This window comes from Rhipicephalus sanguineus, chromosome 7, assembly GCF_013339695.2.
Source record: "Rhipicephalus sanguineus isolate Rsan-2018 chromosome 7, BIME_Rsan_1.4, whole genome shotgun sequence".
In the NCBI taxonomy this organism is placed as follows: domain Eukaryota; kingdom Metazoa; phylum Arthropoda; class Arachnida; order Ixodida; family Ixodidae; genus Rhipicephalus; species Rhipicephalus sanguineus.
This window is the reverse complement of record NC_051182.1, coordinates 98,806,333-98,827,588: the sequence shown is the minus strand read 5'-3', so window position 1 is coordinate 98,827,588 and position 21,256 is coordinate 98,806,333. Positions and strand designations below refer to the sequence as shown.

The window sequence follows — 21,256 nt, the reverse complement described above, 5'->3', positions numbered from 1 at the left end:
AACCCTTGCCGCTCACCCCGTGTAGCGTTCGCGAGCCAAATCCCTTCTCTGCCTTCTTCGGCACGCGAGCAGGAGGACCACATAACGTATACGCATGAACACGTCATGTCGCGAGCGCATGACGTGCCCGAACCAGCCCGAGCCCCCGAGACGCGAGCGGTGTTGTTGCGGCGTTCTTTGCGCTTCATCTCTGCACGTTGTGCCGAATGCACCCTCGCCTTCAGTTGGCTTTCACGCTATTACTTAGCACGAAAGCTGCGACATTTGTACGGAGGCGAGACTAGCCGTGTGCCGCATGAACATCTAGTTAGACGCGGGCGACGCGGGGGGGGGATAAATGAGCCTAATGAGCACTGGAACGCGGTGGAAAATTAGTTTCGTTGTAAGGGGTGGCGTCTGCACGATGCGCAAAGCGCGAGTACACGAACGCCTGCGAAACGGAGGTAGATTACCCCCGTATTCAGAAACGCTCCTTGTTTTGACTTGCCACCGCCTTCAACGCGTTTCGAACGCGCTGCCTTTAGGCGGTGCCAAGGCAGCACAAACGCGTTTCGAACGCGCTGTCCAAGGCGTTGGCAAGTCAAGTTCAAGTCGAGGAGCATTTCTGAATGCGGGGTAATCTCGAATCTCGCTGCGATTCGCAGTAAAAATTAAAAAAGACAACGCACACATTCCGTTTGTGTGTTTTATTATTACTCTCAAGTTTTATTCATCTATTCAAGCAACGATTTACACAAACTACACGTCGTGTCAAATATTTATCGCAGTGTCACGTGCTACCGTTGGCGATGTCAGAGCACAGTCGTCTACGTAGAGGACCGACGTCACAGCACTATACCATCTACCTAGAGTCATTCCCTCATATACGTCATCCCCTCAATCTCGGCGCGCGGCCGCGAGAAGGGCAAGCAGCGTTCAGCTTGAAATTTGACCCATTTCTGCAGCGCGTAGCGTTGCAAATTTTGGCAGACGCGATCGTGAACGCCCAATGTATGCATTGCGCTGGTCAGCTCAAAATTGTCAAACCTGGTGAGGTGCCCTTTAACGAAAATGACTTGTGCAAACGAATGAGCTTGCCGAAGTCATCGAATGCATTTCGTCGGGAATGAGTACTCTTGCCGAAGAGGGGCCGCAAACGTATATGTTAAAAGGTAAATAATTTATTATAACAATACATTTTTATTTTCAGGTGTATTGGTTTATTTTTGTCAAACAACTGAATTTAGTAGTTCTCAAAAGTTTGAGTATAATAGTTCCCAGTGACACTGTCCAAGTGCAGCCTCGTACCAGCGATCGCGTCAACGCAGTCTAACGTACATCTGCTGTAAACAATTTTTATTAAGACTTGATATGCATGACATGTTTTTCCACCCGCTGTGACTTTTTTTTGTTTATTCCAGTCTTCGCTGCATCGCGACTGCCATCATTTGCAACTGGCATTATCATCTGCCGTGTAGCAGCGCACGGCAGCTTATGTCGTTTGATGTGTCGAATGTCATTAGATACAAATGACATTGAACTTTCTCGTATGACAGGGGTATCAGCGTACATGTACAACAGGCGATTAAGCTAGTTGGTGCATTGCATTATAGAAATTGATATATTGCCAGCAAGAAAACGATGAACCTACGGTGCAGGTACAAGAGCGGCTACACAAACAACGGCTTATTCGACAGATTGGGGCTCAAATCGATAAGGACATACAGTTACATGACCATCTCACAGCTGCCGTCACCCCAACCTACCTTCACCAAAAATGCAAAGCCCACATGCACCTGCTATCTTTCATAGACGGCTTTTCAACCCACTATAGATGTTCCTATCAGATAGCTTGAGAAGGTCATGAAAAACCATAAAATCCGCTCTGCTGTCTTCTCAATGTTTCCTATATGTTTCCCTTTTTTTTATTTTTTGCTGGATACAGACATCTCTGGTGTTCTACATGTTTGTACTATTGCGACATTAACGGCAAAATTGTAAATGTATACAGGTTGGTTTTCGCTAAACGGCATGATAGTGCCACGCGCGCTCACTTCTGTTATCATTTCACGTGTTACCGAGGCTTGGCGCAGGCCACGCCAGAATGTATGGGAAGCTTCCCGACTGTTGAATGTGCTGATAAGATTGCACTCAGGACGCGAGTAATTGAGTTTATCCACGAAATAAGAATAGCACCAGCGATAACGCAGGAAGGTTCGATCAGGCATATATCAAAGCCGGCGCGCTTCACGGCCGATCAAATGACCGATAACCGACGATTGTGTTCGACGCTATCGTTGCACTGAGTGCGTGCCTTGTTTTGTTTGGTTCTTTTTTTTGTTTTTGTTTTTTTGTTTTTTCTGGTCGCAAGTTCGCTGAATAAAGTGTTTCATCTGTACATGCTTGAATTCACGTTCGTCGCCATCACGACAATGTGACAATACGCCAGACTCCACAGTTATTGTGGTTTACTAATAGTAATAATTGTTGCGGTTTAACGTCTCCCAAAACCACGATACGATTATGAGGAACGCCGTAGTGGACGGCTCGGAAAACTTCGACCACCTGGGGTTCTCTAACGTGCACCTAAATCTAAGTACACGGGCATCAAGCATTTTCGTCTCCATCGAAAATTCGGCCGCTGCGGCCGGAATTCGATCCCGCGATCTTCGGGTCAGCAGTCGAGCCCCACAAACATAGACAACTGCGGCGGCGTGGTTATCGTGACTTACCCCCGTATTCTCAAACAAGCCTCGACTCGACTTTCGTCCTTCGCTTGACCGAGTTGAGCACAGCGCCGTTGCTCAACTGAAAATGACGCCGCGCTTCTCGAGAATCGCTGCAGATTATCGCTGATACGCATTGACTTGTTCTGCCTAGAGACGGCGCTCCTATCGACTTTCTCAAGTCAAGGTGAAGCGTAGAGTGAAGGGACGTTCTAGAATACGGGGGTTAGAATTGTGGCCCCGACACACTCTTCGCCGTCGCACATGCGCAGTGCCGTTCCTGCTGGCGTACCTGGTCCTGCTGGCGACCGTGGCGATGCCCATGATGCAGCTGGAGAGCAGCCTGGCCCAGTTCTCCGGAGACGGCAACTGTGGCATCTTCAGCACGGTTCCGCTGTTCCTCGGTGAGCGCGACACTTGAATTTGGTCTCAATCTGTGTCGCATTTAAACGTATAAATTAATCGTCGCTAACAGCGCGACTAATACGGACGTAGAAGAGGAGCTCTGTGCCGTGTGTCCTCTTATCTCCTTCGTCCGTGTTAGTCGCGCTGTTAGCCACGATGAATCAGTACCAACACGCCCGGCATCCCATCCTGCCTAAACATATTAAATCGTACTAGTGCATAACCGCCAATTTAAGTGATGTTCATCGCATGGCTTACGACCTGATCACAGCAGAAGGAACTATCGATCCGTCGGTAAATAATCGAATCGAATTCACCAAAGCATATGTTTGGCAAGATCGGCATGAGTTCGGTGAGAAAGCGCCTCAAAGCACCAGCTGTCCCGAGGGAAGAACAAAAAAGGAAACTATTTTACAGCACCAGCACTGGGGTAGCTAGCATAAGCGCACGCGCGAGGGAAGAAGGGTGGGGGGGGGGGGGGGGGGGCTGGTCTCCTTAATCATCTAAAGGGGGGCGCCGATTCTGGCCCGTACCATTGCTCGATAGGACCTTTCACGTCATTTTTTAACGTGGAGGGTTATGGATACGCATGCTTCTTTGACGATAATCGCGACCAAGCGCCCCTGATGTTTCATTCAAATAACTCTTTACTTCCCGCCTTTATCCCCGGCAAGCCGGGTACCAATGGCAGGCCTTTCCGAGAAGTGCGTCATCCCTTCATTTTCAGGTGAAGGGTTCCAGCAATTTCAAACACGAGCACAAGAAAGGAAACGCACAGGACAACGCTCACATGAGCACTTGTTTACAGCTGTACGCGAACTTATTGAAGAACGAGGGGAAATAGCCTTTATTAATTCATGCGCTCTGTCTCTTGATTCCTTTACGGAAGTCCTCAAGTTTTACCTGTCAAATACTCTGGTGTCTTTTAACAATGATGTCTTTATTCAGAGAAGGGGCATCTGCATCGGGTCTAAGGTTGCTCCTGTTTTGTGTCAAATTTTCTTAACCAAGTTTGACAGGATTCTAGATCAGAGGCTACATGACGAACGAATCGTGAGAGTGTTCCGCTATGTCGATGATTTTTAGTGCTTTTAAGCCTTCAAACAGACGACAGCCTAGAATTAGCTGCAAAGAGTATTTTAATGTGTTTTGAAGATTGCTCCCGCGACCTTAAGTTCACTTATGAACTCTGCCATGAGAATGCAATTAGTTTTCTCGATTTGGACATTAGGTTTCAGTGTGGAGGGCATGTGTGCTGGAGTTACTGTCCCAGGTCAACAAAAGCCCTTCTCCCGTACGAATCGTCCCATTCTAAATTGATAAAAAGAGGCATTGTTTCGTTGTGCTTCACGAAGGCGCTCAACAAGAGTTGCACGCACACCATGCAAGAATGTTTTGATGCCCAAAAGGCCAGGTTAACGTCAGCTGGCTACCCGAATTCATTACTAACAACCGTCGCGGAAACCTTGTTCAGCAAGATGACGAGGAAGAAGTCAGTGAAGTCTGACGAGGGCATGGATTCCTCGAAAAGGAAAAAGGTCGAAGTGATGCCATACCTTCATGGCTTATCACACAACATTAAACGGGTGGCCACGAGAAACGGCGTTGCTCTGATGTTTTCTGCGCCCAGAAAACTGTCCGGGCTGTGCAAAAGCATCACAGGAGGGAACAAGGACGCAAGCAGGGGGTGTGGGAAAAAACACTCTACCGTTTTCACAAAATGCATGACGTCTGTAGTGTATCAGATACCTCTTACCTGCGGTCGCTCCTACGTGGGCCAGACGGGCCGTTGCATCAGCTACCGCATGCGGGAACATCGCAATTTGCTACCAACTGGCACAAAAGGGCACTTGCCCTTGCATTGCAAGAGGTGTGGATGCACACCCCATTTTGAGAGAGTCTCGATTGCGGGGAGGGAACGCAATAGACTGGAAAGAGAAATATGCGAAGCTTTCCACATCAGGAAGTTGGGCGCTGAATTATGTGTCAGTGAACCTTCGGCGCTGATAACTGATAAAGAATTTCATTACCTTGACAATCTATAATTTCCATGTAGCACACGTGTTAAGGTCCGGTTAAGATAAAGAAAGAAGGGGGTGGGGGTGCGTGCTAGATAGTATGTTGGCATGATGGTGCTTTTTACGCATTCGTGGTGGCGTCCTAGGGAAAACCGTTTTTTAAGAAACTTCAGTTGTAAGTCCAGCGTTGTCCTGTGCGTTTCCTTTCTTGTGCTCGTGTTTGAAATTGCTGGAACCCTTCACCACTCATCATGTACCAACTGGCCCAGCAAACCACACTCCTAAACCCTTCATCTTCGTTTTTGCATGCATTGCGGAGCTCGTTTTTTTTTTTCGGACTCAACCAACAGGGGCCAGAGGGTTAGGGGGGCACCCAGAATCGTCACTGATATTTATTCCCATGTACAACTCAGGCACGGGCTACGCGCTGACGCTGTATGTGATTCTGCGCGTGGTCGCCGACACGCTGCCCCTGTCCGACGTGCTGCTGCAGATCGCTGGTGTGGGAGGTTCCTCCGTCCCATGGGCAAACTCCTGTCCGGGCGGCTGGGCGGCAAACAACCGCACCTGTTACGCCATCAAACAGGGATCGGTGAGCGTGCCACTTCCGTACGGCTATCGTGTTCAATGTTGAAATATGTGAAACAAATCATTCGTAAAGCGATTAAGAGCTCCTCGTATAGGCTAAGCACTATAGGCGTACGAACAGAGGATGGGGAGGGGGGGGGGGGACCCTGTGCATGCCTATGCTATAAGCACGCTAAGCAAGATAAGCTTCGTCGGCTAAGCACGCCTTGTCAACTCGGCTATTTCACTGAACATTGGGATCTGTAAATTAAAGATTATTGAAGCAGCTAAGTGGTATAAACGTAAATATTATACGTACAACTGACTATGCAGTGCTTATTTTATGCAACGCGAAAATCATAATTTCATTGCCATGCAGTTTTTCTGATTAATACATGGCGACGTTCACAAGCTAAACGTAAGTCCCTAGTGCACGTGAGCGTTTGTGCATACAATTGCAAGCTGAGACGACAACGGAGTGACATCACGAAATCGAAGAAGCACTACGGGTCGCGTCCCTTCCGGTCATACTGTGACTGTTCAGTCATACTGTTATGACTGGTACTGGTGTGACTGTTCAGTAATACTTTGAGCCGGTAACTTATTATTGTGATAGCAGTTGTATGCGCACACCCGGCGCATTGTTGCCGTCGGCGTCTGCGCCACCGTGAGGTTCCGTATGAAGTCCAAATCGACAGCATCGCCCCGCGCATGGTATGTTCTATGTGCGAGTGGAAACGTGCGAAGGCAAACGAGGATCGCGGCTCTAGCGGAGGGGGTACTCGCCCATCGGCTTTTGTCGCGCGAAATGCCCAAGATGGCAGTGGGGGAGGGGGCAGAGGGGAGTGAAGGTCCCGCAGAAGGGGCTGCGTGGCTCTGGCCCCAACTGCGTACTTTGATCCTCCGGGCGCGGTCGCCCTATCTTGACAGGGATTTGCAGACGACTTATACCTTTGTACGTGCCGTCTTGTCACCGCTAAGTTTGTGCTGAAGCGATAGCACGAAGGTCGCTTCGCTCGTTGCGGTGGCCGCTTTCCTTACGCCGGCGTTTTGTTGAGTTATGACAGGTCGGTAACCAAAGGAGACGGCCGCTAGCCTTGCTTCGTATAACATCAAATTTGTTGCTATCGCATTTATTTCATCACCCTTGCGTCGAAACTGTGACATATGTTGTAAGAGATTTCGCTTTTGAACGTAATGAAGTATCTTCAATACCACACGAAGAATTGGAGTGGCGAGCATCGGATATTCGATTTGAATATAAAGCTGTACGGAAGTGCGCCACTACCTCCATTTGTGCCACTAGTATTTGTCACAGCGAAGATACCCATATGGAACCAACAAGTAATGAAGCCAAAGAAAGCGTAGGCGCGTTATTCGTAGCTTTGATAGTGGCGTACTAATTTTGACACAAATCGAAATGAAAGAGTGGAGAAAACTCGCCGCCGGTGGGGATCGAACCCACAACGTTCACGTAGGGCGAGCGATGGTCTACGGACTGAGCTACGGCGGCAGCCGTTCCGCGTTCACTTCCGTATTTCTGTAGTGTTAACCTGAAAGGGTTAAGCACCCCCAATCGTTGCCGCTGTGGCGGCTTAAGTGAACATTCTTTTTACCAGATAGCGTAGCGTAACGAGTGCTGGTGACGAGCTCGAAGCTGGCCAGTAAACCCTCGCTGGTTATGTGAGGGCACCAAGTGTGCCTGGGGCTGCTCTGATGTGAGCAGACAGTTATCTTGCGAACAAAATGTGACTTCTTACCGTTATCGCACCTTGTTCCGCGTGTTACTCGCAACGTTTCTGGCACAAATGTTATAATGATAGTTGCTGCGGTTTAACGTCCCAAAACCACGATATGGTTATGAGTGACGCCGTAGTGGAGGGCTCCGGAAATTTCGACCACCTGGGGGTTCTTTAACGTGCACCGAAATCTAATACACGCGTCTCGAGCATTTTCGCCTCCATCGAAAATGCGGCCGCCGCGGCCGTATTTCGATACCGCGACCTTCGGGTCTGCAGTAGAGCGCCATAACCACTACACCACCGTGGCGCTTCGCACAAATATCGTTTTAGCGCCGCATTGTCGCCCTTCGTGCAAACCTTAATATACTACAACGCTACAGTCTTGTTTCATTACACGAGTCGATAGAAAATACCTAGTGTGTTTAATCCTCTGTTAAATGTTCTATATGTACTAGCGCTGCATTCTTACTAATTCTCCAAAAACAAATTAGTCGTTTTAGTAATTCAGTTATCATTATTGTGTGTTGTATACCGCTGTTCTATACGTATATCGTGTATTCAATGCATAATGGATGCTCACTTTATCTACTGCCCCCCTGGCACAATGCCTCATATGAGGCCTGTAGCGTATTTTTAAGTAGCAAACAAAAAGAAGACTCTCTGCACGCGGTTTCCGCTTGCTCACTGTCTCATTATAACGAGTGAAAACATGCTTCTCGTGTTTAAGTAGTCACTATATATTTTAGGCATGTCCTTGCGGTGACTTTCGCAGGTCCCGTGTCGATCGTTGCGCAGTCGTTTCGTGGACTCGTTCCGGCGCCTGTCGCTGGGCGAAGGCGTGCCTATCCTGTACGGGGACCAGGTGGCGCTGGTGCCGTCCAAGTCGTACCTCGAGGAGGCCGCCGGCTGTATGCCTGACCTGTACACACCATTGCCGCCGTACGACTTGTGAGTGTCGAGAGTGGGACCGATGGCTTCACCAAGTGTGATCTCATTTGTATGTATCTCATTTTTACAGCCGTCCCTCAAGTGAACGTTATCTCGTGTGGTAATGGTTTGACACAGTAACTCGTATGGCTTAATACAGGAACGCATAAAGTTTGGCGCGGTAATACATGCAATTTAACGCAGTAGCACGCATGACTTCAGACGGCGACACAACAAGCTGGACCGTATATCTGCAACAACTCGCTTGTATGCTTGATTCGACAGACTCCGAAGAAACGAGGTTTAATGGTTTAATGCGCGGAGGTGCACGGATGAAAACAAAATCACCCATAAGATATATCGCTGAAAAAGTATGCAAAGAACAGCGGAACCGCAGAAATGCGACAGATACATAGAGCCACTGCATGAGCCTGTTTATCATTTAACGTAAGCCTATTTCGTTCTCTTGCTTTACGCCTAACGTTAAATGTTCATGATCATTTGACTTCCTGGAATAAGAAATCTGTCAAGCTCGTCTCTTCTTGCTGTCAAGACAGAGTGCGATCTACGCAAGACAGTCGTTCCAGTGAAGACGAAGCCTTGAAGTGATGACAAATCGTTGAACAAGAAGTTTCGCTGGAGTAAGCGTCTCCACAAGGAGACAAGCTGAAGAAGTCCACTTGTCGAAACGTTCGCTGCGGCGACGTTTCCTGTGAGACAGTTTTTCAAGCACGCACGGCAAGGTATAGATCGATTATCGTGTGACATGGGAAGGTCACGAACGAAAGAAGTGGAATAGATCAAGGACTCTCTTTTTTTTTTTTAATGCGAAGCATTTCTTAGCGAACCAAAGGTACTTTGAGCGTTTCTACCTACGTATCAATAGCGAGTTTTAGTATAGCGGGAAACGCTTACGTTAGCGTTAGCGTGCGTCTCAACGCTAACGCTAAAACAGGACGCGCTGCGTGTCAACTGGTGGTCTTTTAGTACAGCGGAAGGCATTCCCGCTAACGCTAACGCAAGCACATACGGCGCCATCTAGACATAAAAACACTAAATGCACTGTAGAATCCACAAAAGTGCCACCAAGTCGAGCTGATCCAAAGTCACCACTGTTGCGTCTCCACGCGTTTGCAGAAGTGTTGAGTTCTGACACATTGGCTTCTGTCGACATGCCGCGTTCGAGAATTCTTCAAGACCCCTATTACCTGGCCTTTTTAAGCTGGGACGCATCACGCGTCACATTCATGCACTGCCGCGAAAGGCATGAAGGGGAACGAAGCCTGACGTGTATCTGCTTGACTTGTGGCCGTATCTTGGAAAGAGGCGACCAGACAGCGTCGCCATCTCTGCGCTGCTACGGAAAACATGAGCGAACCTTGGAAACAAATCTTGCTAAGCCTTGTGCAGCGCAAATCCACTTTGTATCTCAAAAACGGAGCTATTTTATCGGCGGTACACGGTTGGCGAAGCCTCAATACTCAAATCTAAATCAAATACGAACATTATTAGGGAATGAATAAGTTTAGTAATGCACGACGGCTACAAAGATTCGAAGTGGACGGCTCTCGCTTCAACAGCCACCGCCATCTTGCCCTACGTACGGGATCTCTTGCGTGCGTTAGCGTTGAACGCTATATTCCAGAAATAGCGTTCGTACGTAAGAGCTCGGGCTACGTTTACGTTCTGCTCATGCGCAGTTAGGAGCACGCAACGCTAACGCTAACGCTAAATCCTTGCGTTTTCTGTTATCCGCTATACTAAAACTCGCTTATCTATCTACTTAGTCGCCTACGTCTGGGTGCTCTCGTGATCGCCTCCTTAAGTCGGTGTAGACCAAAATTGGCATGGGAGGGTAAGAGGATTTGACGAATATGACCGTCCGGTCTTCACATGAATAACGTGAAAATCGTGTCGAGTGCGTCGTCAAACCCTTTCCTCCAAAGCCTATGTGTGCCACATACCCGTTTACCACGGGCCGCGGTGTACGGCTGGTTGACAGTTTATATCTGCCCAGAAACTGCGAGAATGGACATAGGCAATTTAAATGCGTCAGCGTTAACAAAAACCGACATCGGCAGTGTGGACCCGACGAATGGAAAGAATAAAAATTAGGATCCCAGCAGGAATCGAACCCAAGTATTCTGCATGGCAATCGGGTATTCCACCACAGAGCTGCGCCAGGTCTATAAACTGGTTTGGAAAAACAGCCTGTGCAGGCGTAATGTTGGTGCACCGTCGAATGTGGTTGTGGTACTGGCTATCTGATTTTACAAGAAAGGAATAAACAGTACATATGTACTCCTACGATACAGGCGTCATACCAGATTAACGTCGGTGGTTCCAGTGTCGGCTCCGCTTTTACAGCAGTCTAATAAACATTACATTTGTATTTCTATGATTCAGCAAACTATATTGCAACATTGCTCGACCCCGGAGGAATACATTAACGAAATTTACGTATGATGTTCACATGATTGCACCATAAAGTGCACTTAGTTTCGGTAATACTGACGTGTGTACTCTAACTTGAGGGCTGACGTTACGTAGCACCATAAGTAACCCTTTAAACGCCAGTGTTGTCGACGTGCCTGGTAAGTCCACGATGTTCACACAGCTACTGCACTTACAAAAACACGTCTATCCACCTCGTAACGCTTCACTCAAAGCCATAAAATGCAGCATAGAAGTACTCGCTGACTGCTTCGCATGAAACCGATTCCCACAACGCGTGGGATATGCCGAATTTTTCGTTAACGTCTTGAAATAAATATTCCTGCGAAATTTACCGTGAAGTTATGCAGAATGAAGTTGCAGCCTGGGTCCAAATTGTCTTTTCTTTAACTGCTGGCTCCGGTACCATTGCGACACGTCCATGCGCCATAGGCCGTGCCATCTCGAAAGCCGTAGTTTAAGCGAATATTTATTCCGTTCGAGCAACATGGTGTCAATTACTTATAACGACTAGTCTAAACGCACGCATATTATTTAACGTTGTCGTGGCCTGCTGTTCCAGCAGCTGGACATTCCAAACAAAAAAAAAAAGAAGACGGTGTCTTCTGTGCAAGAAATCGGCGTGTACCTTGAAAGCATTTCTATCTCCGAGACCTTAATCACGCCCTTGCGCCAACTTCCATTTAAATTTGATTCATTCATTCATTCATTCATTCATCATTCATTCATTCATTCATTCATTCATTCATTCATTCATTCATCAATCCTGAGCACTATATTTCGGGTTCCATACGCAGCAGCGACATCCATGTTGCCATAGTCCAAAATGCAAAAAAACGTTAGTGCGCCAATGATATAAGTGCGCGATAAAGAACTTGAGATGTTCATAATTAATCCGAGTCCCTCCACTACGGCTACTCTGATTCGAGATGTCGCTAATCAATGAAACATTTTACAGCCAAGCTGTATATGGCTGGGAAATGGAAAAAAATATGGCGGTCCATGTGTGCGCAGAAAGTGTAATGCAGAAGCAACGCTAGCACACGCTGCCTCGAAGGGTCTCCGAGTTTGCCGTAGTTTCTCTTCAGGTTTTGTCAGCGTATATAGCTCGAGATGGTACCCGCCGCAGCATGATTCGTTACCCATAAGATTCTTTAGGCCTTCCAATTATCATTTAAGCTAGCGTCACCAAACGCAAAAGTTTGAAGCACGCATCCCCTTAATTTGGTGATAGGAAAATCAAAAGCTACAATAAAAGGCTTTCTAAAAAGACAGGGCCTGCAAACACGGACACGAGAAAGAAGTCAGATTTAGGTGCACGTTAAAGAACACCAGATGGTCGAAATTTCCGGAGCCCTCCACTACGGCGTCTCTCATAATCATATCGTGGTTTTGGGACGTTAAACCCCAGATATTATTATTAAGAAAGAAGTCAGGACACCACAAACGTCCGACTAACAACTGCCTTTCGCGCCTTCTTTCTTTCCCGCCGTTGTGCGTCTATTCGGTTGTTAGTCGGCGTTTGTGGTGGTCCTGACTTCTTTCTTGCGTCCGTGTTTGCACGCAGTCTTTTTAGAATGAATACTTACCAACTAGCTCAGCTCTGTTATTCTAATAAAAAGACACCTGGACAGATGCCAGCTCGTGATAAACGCCGGGGCCACTCGTTTCAGCTTCGCCGCTTAACCAGCTGTGCGGAGTGGTTGGATGGAGGTTTTCATTACTTTCTTTCAGCCGGCGCCAGCAAAGTCTGGTGGAGCACACGTTCGACAACATCCGGGTGCAGCCTCTGCTGTCGATGGCCGCCATCTGGGTCCTGGTGTTCACGCTCGCCCACGTGGGATTCATCCGGCTCAAGAATGTGCGTCACGCGTTCTTATAATGTGATTGTTGAAGAACACTCGTAGGCTAATAAACTACGCTTAATAAGGACAACTGGTGTTCGGGAGTTGATGCAAGGAAATGGACCCACATATGAAGAAGACAAAACAACGCATGGGCTTGGGTTATCCCGGCTTTATGTGTGTGTATTTTTGTTGCAACAAATTTCCTATATTTCCAGTAAATTGCATATGCGTTCCAAGGTATCAGCTGATATTTCATTCCATTCCTAACCTATGTGCACCTATTGGATCTAAGAGCAAGGAATGCGATAGCAACGTGCTCTATAATTCCTTGGAATTAAAAATGGTTCCTTCAAGATGCCGCGACAACTTATGTGCTTGGAAAAACGAAAGCGGACATGCCTCTCGGAGGCCCTATAAAACTAAGCGCTGTATGTGAACGCATGGCAGAACAGCAGACAGGCCTCTCGGAGGCCCCATAAAACTGAGCGTTGTATGTGAACGCATGGCAGAACAGCAGACAGGCCTCTCGGAAGCCCTATAACACTAAGCGTTGTATTTGAACGAATGACAGAACATCAGGCCTTTGGTATTAGGGGCGGGAGAACATACAAAGTGCCGAATGAACAAACTAATGCCAGAGGTAAACGTACCAAATTATGCGCGCAGTTTAATATTACAAGATACTAGCGCTGTATGGTATCCTTCTGTACCTTCTTGTGTCCGTGTCGTTTCGCGTTACATGCAAGTTGTTCAGCTGATTCACCAACAAGGCCTCATGGCCAACTTTCTCGACTATAATATACCGAATATGCTAAACACGTGCGCAATTATTTATTCGAACATGCACACAAACGCCGATGCGCAGAGGGCGATACGAAGCACATAAAAAATCTGGCAGAACACAAAAGGCGGATAATGTATTGCTGCCTGTGGTTGCGGGAACTTACTATTTGCGGTGTCTATGCGCATATTTTCTTGTTCCCAGGGCCCCGTGAGGTACGTCATTTAATAGAGGTACATCACTCGTTTTCCTGCGCGATCGACATGTAGAATTCATCGCAGTAATTCTATTCCATATTTTTTTCCCAAAGCAAGAACACAACTAAAGGCAGAAGACAAGACGCGTCGAAGCCTTGTATTTTTGCATATAAAGTAATAATTGGCAGGATGTAATGTCCCAAAACCACGATATGGTAATGAGGGACGCCGTATGTAGTGGAGGCCTCCGGAAATTTCGACCACCTGGGGTTCCTTAACGTGCACCTAATCTCTAAGCACGAAGGCCTATTTTTGTATTTTCGCGCTAGAAGATCTTATGAATATGCGCCAATCAAATTGCTATCGAGTTCAGGTGTTACTATTCCAAGTAGCCCCAGAGCATCCCCTAATCGGTTTCATCGCCTGCTGTTAGCCTCAAACCGTCGTCGCAGTGCAGAGCAAAAAAGCCTTCAAATCTTGCCTTCTCGTGAATCTCTCGAGAATCAGATTCCAGCATGTATAGACCGTTTTGAGAGGAGAGGAGGGCCGTAGCCTCTAAAAAACGCTCAGCGCCGCCGTCTTCCTCACATTGGCAGGCATGTGCCAATGAATTAACTGTTTCACTTCTGCAGAAACATCCAGAAAAGCAAATATAAACGGCTATTATGCCTCACGCGGCTTCGCTACGGTGTAACATAAGCGTCATAGGAACACAATGTCCGTGTATGCCAGCGGCACCTTTGATCAGCATTGACAGCAGTGCGGATTAGTTCTGGCGTGCGCACTGTGTTTTTTGAAGTACAGTTCTCAGGGAATTGAAGCGGGACAAGTTAAGGCTGAATAGTGCACATACTTTCGTTACCACCGTCTTCAGTTCGGGTCACATCGGCGTAATTTCTACTCTAACGCGTAGATCAGAGCCAACGTTATCTTTAGAGAGCAGATTCGTCGCGACATGACATGGTTATCTCGAGCAATTGTGCATATACCAATCGCTATACTAAAAAAAAATGATGTCGCGTTTGAATCTGTGAGTACTGTACCTCACGCACAGATATAGTTACACCCGCCGCGGTGGTCTGGTGGTTATGGTGCTCGACTGCTGACCCCGAAGGTTGCGGGATCGAGTCCCTGCCGCGGCGGCCGCATTTCGATGGAGGCGAAATGCCAGAGGCCCGCGTGCTTAGATTTAGATGTACGTTAAAGAACCCCAGGTGGTCTTCGGGGCCTTCCACTACGGCGTCTCTCATAATCACATCGTGATTTTGGGGCGTAAGCCCCTCGTGCACGATCGCACATGCCAGCGAAGTGGGCCACGTGATAGACGGCGATGCGAACGTAATATAGCAGTGGCCTCGAAAAAAACGGTCTGTACCAAACATATCTTGCTAGCTGCAGTGCTTAATTATCTTACAGGCCATATTGGTTCGTACCGAAGTAAGATGGCAGACTATAGGCGAGTTGGTTGAAACGCGTGGTGCTTTAACAACAGCGCAGAGGACGAGACCAAGAAAGGAACAGACACAAACGACGCTGTACTTGAAATTGAGTTTCTTGAAAGAAAGATTTAGCTTTTGAAGCGAGATAACAAGCACACGCGCATGATAATTGTCTAAGACACTGGGAAGTGCATAAAAGTACAAAATACATTGCCTCACACAAGCACGTGCGAGAAATGGCGACGTTATTCCTGACTGAGTTGACCTATCTGTTTATTACACAAGCCTACAGAAGGCTGGCTGACATAATTGCTTCCTATCCTCGAAATGTTAAAGGCTTCCACCACTTCTCGAGTACAGGCATCTGTATGCACAAACAGAATCCCCGTGCCAACAAAGAATGGTGTACAGCCACATTCAAAGCAGTGTTTTGCCAGGTTAGTTAATTTCTTTGGTAATGAATTCTGGTGCTCAAGCAGTTTCACAAACACACTTGACTGTCTGTCCCATCATCGAACGGTTCGCGCTCCCGCATTTCATGCAGTTCTTCTACGTGATGCTGGGCCTGCACATCGCAACCGCCATCACGCTGCTGCTAAGGGCGCTGTCCCTGGAAGGCGCCGCAAGGGGACTCCAGGCTTTTGCCTACGCAGACTGGAGCCACTTACTCAGCGTGGAGGCAAGTTCAGACCCAACTTGGTATAGCTTAGATGCGAATGTGCTGCGCTGCTAAGTTTCAGGACGCGGGTTCGACTCCCTGCCACGACGCCAGCATGTCGATGGAGACGAGATGCGAAAACATTTAAGGGCGCGCTAAATATCCACGGCTGCTCAAAGTTACTCTGGAGCCATATATACACTGAGGCGCCTGATATAGTCATATCGTGGTTTCGGCACTTAAAACACCAGAATTTAATTATTCGAGAAGCTTAATTTTCTGACCAGCGGTGTGCAATGCCGGTGTGCGATTGCCAGCACCCATCCGCCACGGTGGGTTAGTGGTTGTGGTGCTCGTCTACTGTCCCGAAGGTCGCGGGATCGAATCCCGGCCGCGGCGGCCGCATTTCGGAGGAGACGAAATGCTAGAGGCCCGTTTACTTAGACTTAGGTGCATGTTAAAGAACACCAGGTGGTCGAAAATTTCCGGAGCCTTCCGCTACGGCACCCCTCATGATCATATCATTGGTTTTGGGACGTAGAACCCCAACAATTATTATTATATTATTACTATTGCTCTTGCATATTCAATACGTAAAGGCGATTCGAAATTTATTAACGGGAAATCGGTTGCAAATTTATTCCAGTTTGCTGCGTTCGCTTGTCGTGTATCCTCAAGCTCGGGCTCTTGGTGGCATATTTGTAAAACTTGGGAAGACAATGGCAGCGTGTTTCTCGCCACCCCACGTTTTAGTTTGTTCGTGCAATTCATTCATTCGCCTCGAACAACGTCAGCGTGCTTGAAACGACCCTAGTCCACGTCACAAAGGCTTCCTAATCATTTTAGCTGTAGCCGCATTCCCGAATCTACCCATACATTGGATTGCTATGCGGCTCCACGTGCCGTCCGATGTTGGAATTCCCTCCCGGATAGCATCGCATGTCTGTCAAACCATGACGCATTCCGTGAAGCGTTGGCTAGTTATCTGGCTAACAAAGTGTGACTTCTTACCATTAGCCCAGTGTGTTTTCTCTGCTATTGTAGCGTTTTTTTTGTACAATGTTTATTGTTCAAGCACCATACTGTCCCTATTTTTACGGCAGAGATGTTACGGTCGAGGTTTGCCGCGCGTCTTATGTAGAAAATTATCATCATCATGAACCGGCACGCACTCAGTCACCGCCCAAGCGTTCTGTAGAGATGGTTAACAAGAGCAGCTGAAACGGTGCGGCCCTAGAGTTCATTACTGGTTTAATCCCGATGTTTCCTTTAAGTCTCCCTCAGTTAAGAAGGCGGGGAAAGACCGAATTGGTGGCGAAACGCTTGGGCGTCAGCTTCCAATACTGGAGGTGCCGGGTTCGATCCCCAGTGCCGGCCGCCCACCCAGCGGTTTCAAATGGGTACAGGCCGGCTTCGTAGTGGTGTTACAGTGCCACTGTGGTGCGGAGCTTAAGACGCTTGGAGGATTCCCAACCCGCTGCACGGCACCAGGGGGGAAGGCGAGGAAACGACTACAGAAAGAAAGATAGAGAAAGAAAGGGGAGTATTACAGAAATAGAGAGAAAAAATACACATAAAGAGACAGAAAGACACAGACTCAAAAAAAAAAGATAGCAAGCATGTACAGTACAGCAAGACGTGGAAAAGAGACAGGTGAGGTGGTAAAAGCCAAGCCAGGGTCAGCTAGGAGCCCACCAGCTCTACACTCAGCGTTACGCGACTTAGTGCAAGCTGAGCTAACTTTTTTTACTGTCAACCGTAATACTGTATAGCAGTTCAGTTTTCATTTATTACCGGAGTCGATGGAAGATACCTCGTGTGATTAATGGCTTATTATATGCTTTGATTTTACTAATGTTGCTTTTCTTTAGCCAATGCTGCATGGACTAATTAATCATTGTTGTACTGCAGTTCTCATTATGTGGCGCGTTGTATATTGCTATGCTGTATATCGTGTACTGAAAGTATAACGGACGCTCACTTTTTGTACTGCCCCCTCCTCCCGCTCACCCTACACAATGCCTCATCTGAGGCCCGCAAGGTAGCCTTAAGTGAACTCATGAGTGAATGCATGAATACCGCGCTGGAAGAAGGCACCAGAGAAGATAAGAATATAACATTGACAGAAAGTGCAACGCGAGCACACAACGGGCGAAACGTAATTAACGTACTTGAAAATAAAAAGTTGCGCGAAAAAAAGACAGCTTCACGTGGGAGGGTACAGGGGACATGTAATCTTGGTCCTTTTTTTGCCTATTTGTTCAGTGGTTCCGCCCATGAATAAACAGTGTTAGTTTACGCTTTCCCCTCTACCCTCCCATGTGAACGTGCCTATTTTTTTTTCGCGCAACTTTTTATTTTTGAGTATGTCGAACACACTAGGCCAAGAACGACTTTTACTAGAGTGATTAACGTGCGTCACGTAAATGTAAGGGAAAATTTATCGCCCACTCATTTGTATCGGTTCGGGCTACAGCAAGGTCGATGACACTTTTTGCTTTCATGAACAAGCTTCTGCCACCTTACTGAAGTCACAAGTTTAACCAAGCTCAGCCCTTCCTTTTGGCCGACCGAGCGCAAATGCAGGTTCTGTATCTCACGCCGCATTTTCAAGGCCACCATGTGCTGTAGCGCGTAAGGCCATCGCCTTAGTGTAACGCAACTTGACGATGCTGTAACTCATGATTTTCATCAGGGGCGTAGCCAAGGGGGGGGTTGGGGGGGTTCAAACCTCCCCCGAAATTGTTCAGTTTTTCTTGCGTATATATACACGCACACATACAAACGCACGCACGAACATACATGAAGTATGGTTGAACCCCCCCCCCCGAAAAAAATTTCTGGCTACGCCCCTGATTTTCATACATATATGTTTTACGCATCTCTAGTGCGCAGAATCTTAGGCCCTTACACAGCCACTAAACATCATCATTGTTTCCATCCGACACCATTTCCTGGCGCTCTTTGGCCATCAATGGCCCTTGCGCCATTAAACAACATCATCATAACTCGCCTATCAATCTACCCTTCCGGGGTTCTGCTCGGCTCCTCTTTGGCACGGGTCGTAGAGCGGCTGCCCCGGAAATGTACAGTTCCCGGGTTCGAATCCTGAATCTTTTCGTCAACTAGAAGCAGGGGCGTAGCCAGAAATTTTTTTCGGGGGGGGGGGGGGGGGGGGGTTCAACCATACTTTATGTATGTTCGTGCGTGCGTTTGTATGTGTGCGTGTATATATACGCAAGCAAAACTGAAAAATTTCGGGGGGGGGGGTTGAACCCCCCCCCCCTTTGCTACGCCCCTGACTAGAAGCCCTTCTTTCTGAGAAGATACCGTGCGTGTGTATTTCCTTCTGTAGTTCAGGAGTGCTGTTTCTTGGGCTAGTTGGAACAGCATGCGGTATTTTTGAACGTGCTCGGTGAAGACAAGGACGCAGCGAGGAACACAGAAAAACCACAAACGAAAGGGTTTCCGTTTGGGGTTTTATGTGTGCCTAACTATGGCCTTGTCTTCATCAAGCGCCATCCAAAATAGTTTCATTTGTAGCCTCGCGCTGCACAAGGGTGTACGACATCATTTTTGTATGAACTTTCCTCAGTCTTACGGGCTTCCCCTGAACTGATTTGACATTTCGCATATGTCGTCGTAAGTCGATCCCGTGCCACTGTACCACATACAGCTAAACGCTCGCACTCGGATGTGTGTGACATTTAATGGCAGTTAGGAATGACGCTTCCAATTAAGCGTTTGACAAATTAGAAAGCCGTGTTAGTTCGTACGTCGCGAGTGTGACGAGAAAGAAGTTGTTTGAAGGCTTGACATATGTCACGATGAACATATAGAATGCCCGTGGACAGAAAAAGCCATGGCACACCACTTTTCGATCGGGGTTTGTTCAACGGTACACGTGTGAGTAAGCAAAGCGTGTCGTTGAATAGTATGACGTCATCAAATTATATATGACCAAAATTGCTCTCTTCTTTTTTTAAGTAATCGTGTCCTAGGTCTTTCGGAGACAAACTGGTAGAAGCTGTTCAATAAATTAAAATTATTCAATACGAAAATTATTCAAACTGTTCAATAAATATTACTTTACTGAAACCTCCGAAGACACATAGAGTAAACAACGAAGAAAAGAGCACTCTCGTTAAAAAAAAACATGGTTGATCCCTCCGTCATAGGAATCGGAATAACACGAAAGTAAAGCGTGCCCTTACAGAAGTAACTGAATGTTTACTGTACATTGATATAAGAGAGTTTGCACAATGTATATTGATGTCTGGCAACTATAGCACCGTTTAACGTGGATGCACCCACTTTGATGATTGGTGGTACATCTCCATCCCGACGACTAACGTCCATGTTAAATGATTACACAAACCCTTGCGGTAGCTGTAGTAGTTAACAGTGAAAGCGTACTCGGAGAACGAGGTGTGATAGCCAGAAGAGCGTCGCATATTGGAAGCAGAACTTGGTCGCCATCCCGCGGCTTGTTAAAATGTGATTGAACACCACAGCCGGACTAGAGGGAAACGCAAAGCGCGTCGTGCCGCCCCGGTAGCCCGGCCGCGATTTTAGGGGCGAAGCTCCTTAAAGCGGCACCCGTTCGTCCCTCGTAGTTGTCGTAGTCGTAGTGCGTAACCAGTCGTAACGCTAGTACCAGATCTTGACCTCCAAGGTGGTGCCGGTGGGAGATTTTATGGGCGAAACTTCTTAAGGCGGCACCTGTTCGTCCCTCGTAGTCGTAGTCGTAGTAGTCGTAGTGCGTAACCAGTCTTACGCTTTGACCTCCAAGGTGGTGCCGGTGGGAGATTTTTCGTGTGCGTTGTTGAACAATAAAAAATTCGCAGCGTGCGCGTTAACTAAAAGCCGAATTCTTCTGTCTCTCATTCCCCATTAGCAGCCATTGGCATGTTCCAGTAGGAAACGTTAGTAGAAGTAGAAGTGTAAGTGTTAGCTAAAAGCCGACTTCTTCTGTCTCTCATTCCCATTAGCAGCCATTGTTTACCTCCAAGGTAGTGCCTGGTGAGATTTCTCCTGTGCGTGATTAAACAATAAAAATTTTGTTCAAAACGCCGTTGATTGATGAAATAAACCAACGAAAGACGCCAGATGTTTTCTAAAAGCAAAACGAAAGAACGCCAGATGTTTCTAAAGCAAAACGAAAAGACGCCAGCTGCTTAACGAAAGACGCCAGATGTTTTCTAAAGCAATGGTTTTCTAAACAATGAAAATTCACAGCGTACATGTAAAATTAAAGTGAGCTGCAAGTCGTCATAACTCATCGAACCTTTAGTATAAACGCGCCCGATCTCACGTCGGTGATGATGTACTGGGCAGAATTCACGGTTTACCGATGAACCTCCGCAGCTTCGCCCACTCATCATCATTCACTCCGTGGATATGCTGTGATTTTTTCTCGGGGCGAGCGCGTGAGCGGGGAACGGGGTGTGACAGCCACGTGAGGCAGGCGCGCATCGCAGAGCTATGAGCGAGGCCGACGCTTTTACGACGCTTGG

General features: G+C 47.4%; 1 protein-coding gene across 1 annotated transcript in view; it reads left to right on the top strand.

The window, feature by feature from the left end:
• Positions 1-21,256, top strand: part of LOC119398868 (sodium-dependent proline transporter) — a 45,484-nt gene that overhangs the window by 5,879 nt on the left and 18,349 nt on the right. Inside the window, exons 3-7 of the mRNA XM_037665686.2 lie at positions 2,978-3,109; positions 5,542-5,720; positions 8,210-8,385; positions 12,553-12,679; positions 15,627-15,761. Of these exons, the coding sequence (XP_037521614.2) occupies positions 2,978-3,109; positions 5,542-5,720; positions 8,210-8,385; positions 12,553-12,679; positions 15,627-15,761 (749 nt within the window). The remainder of the gene's footprint in view (positions 1-2,977; positions 3,110-5,541; positions 5,721-8,209; positions 8,386-12,552; positions 12,680-15,626; positions 15,762-21,256) is intronic.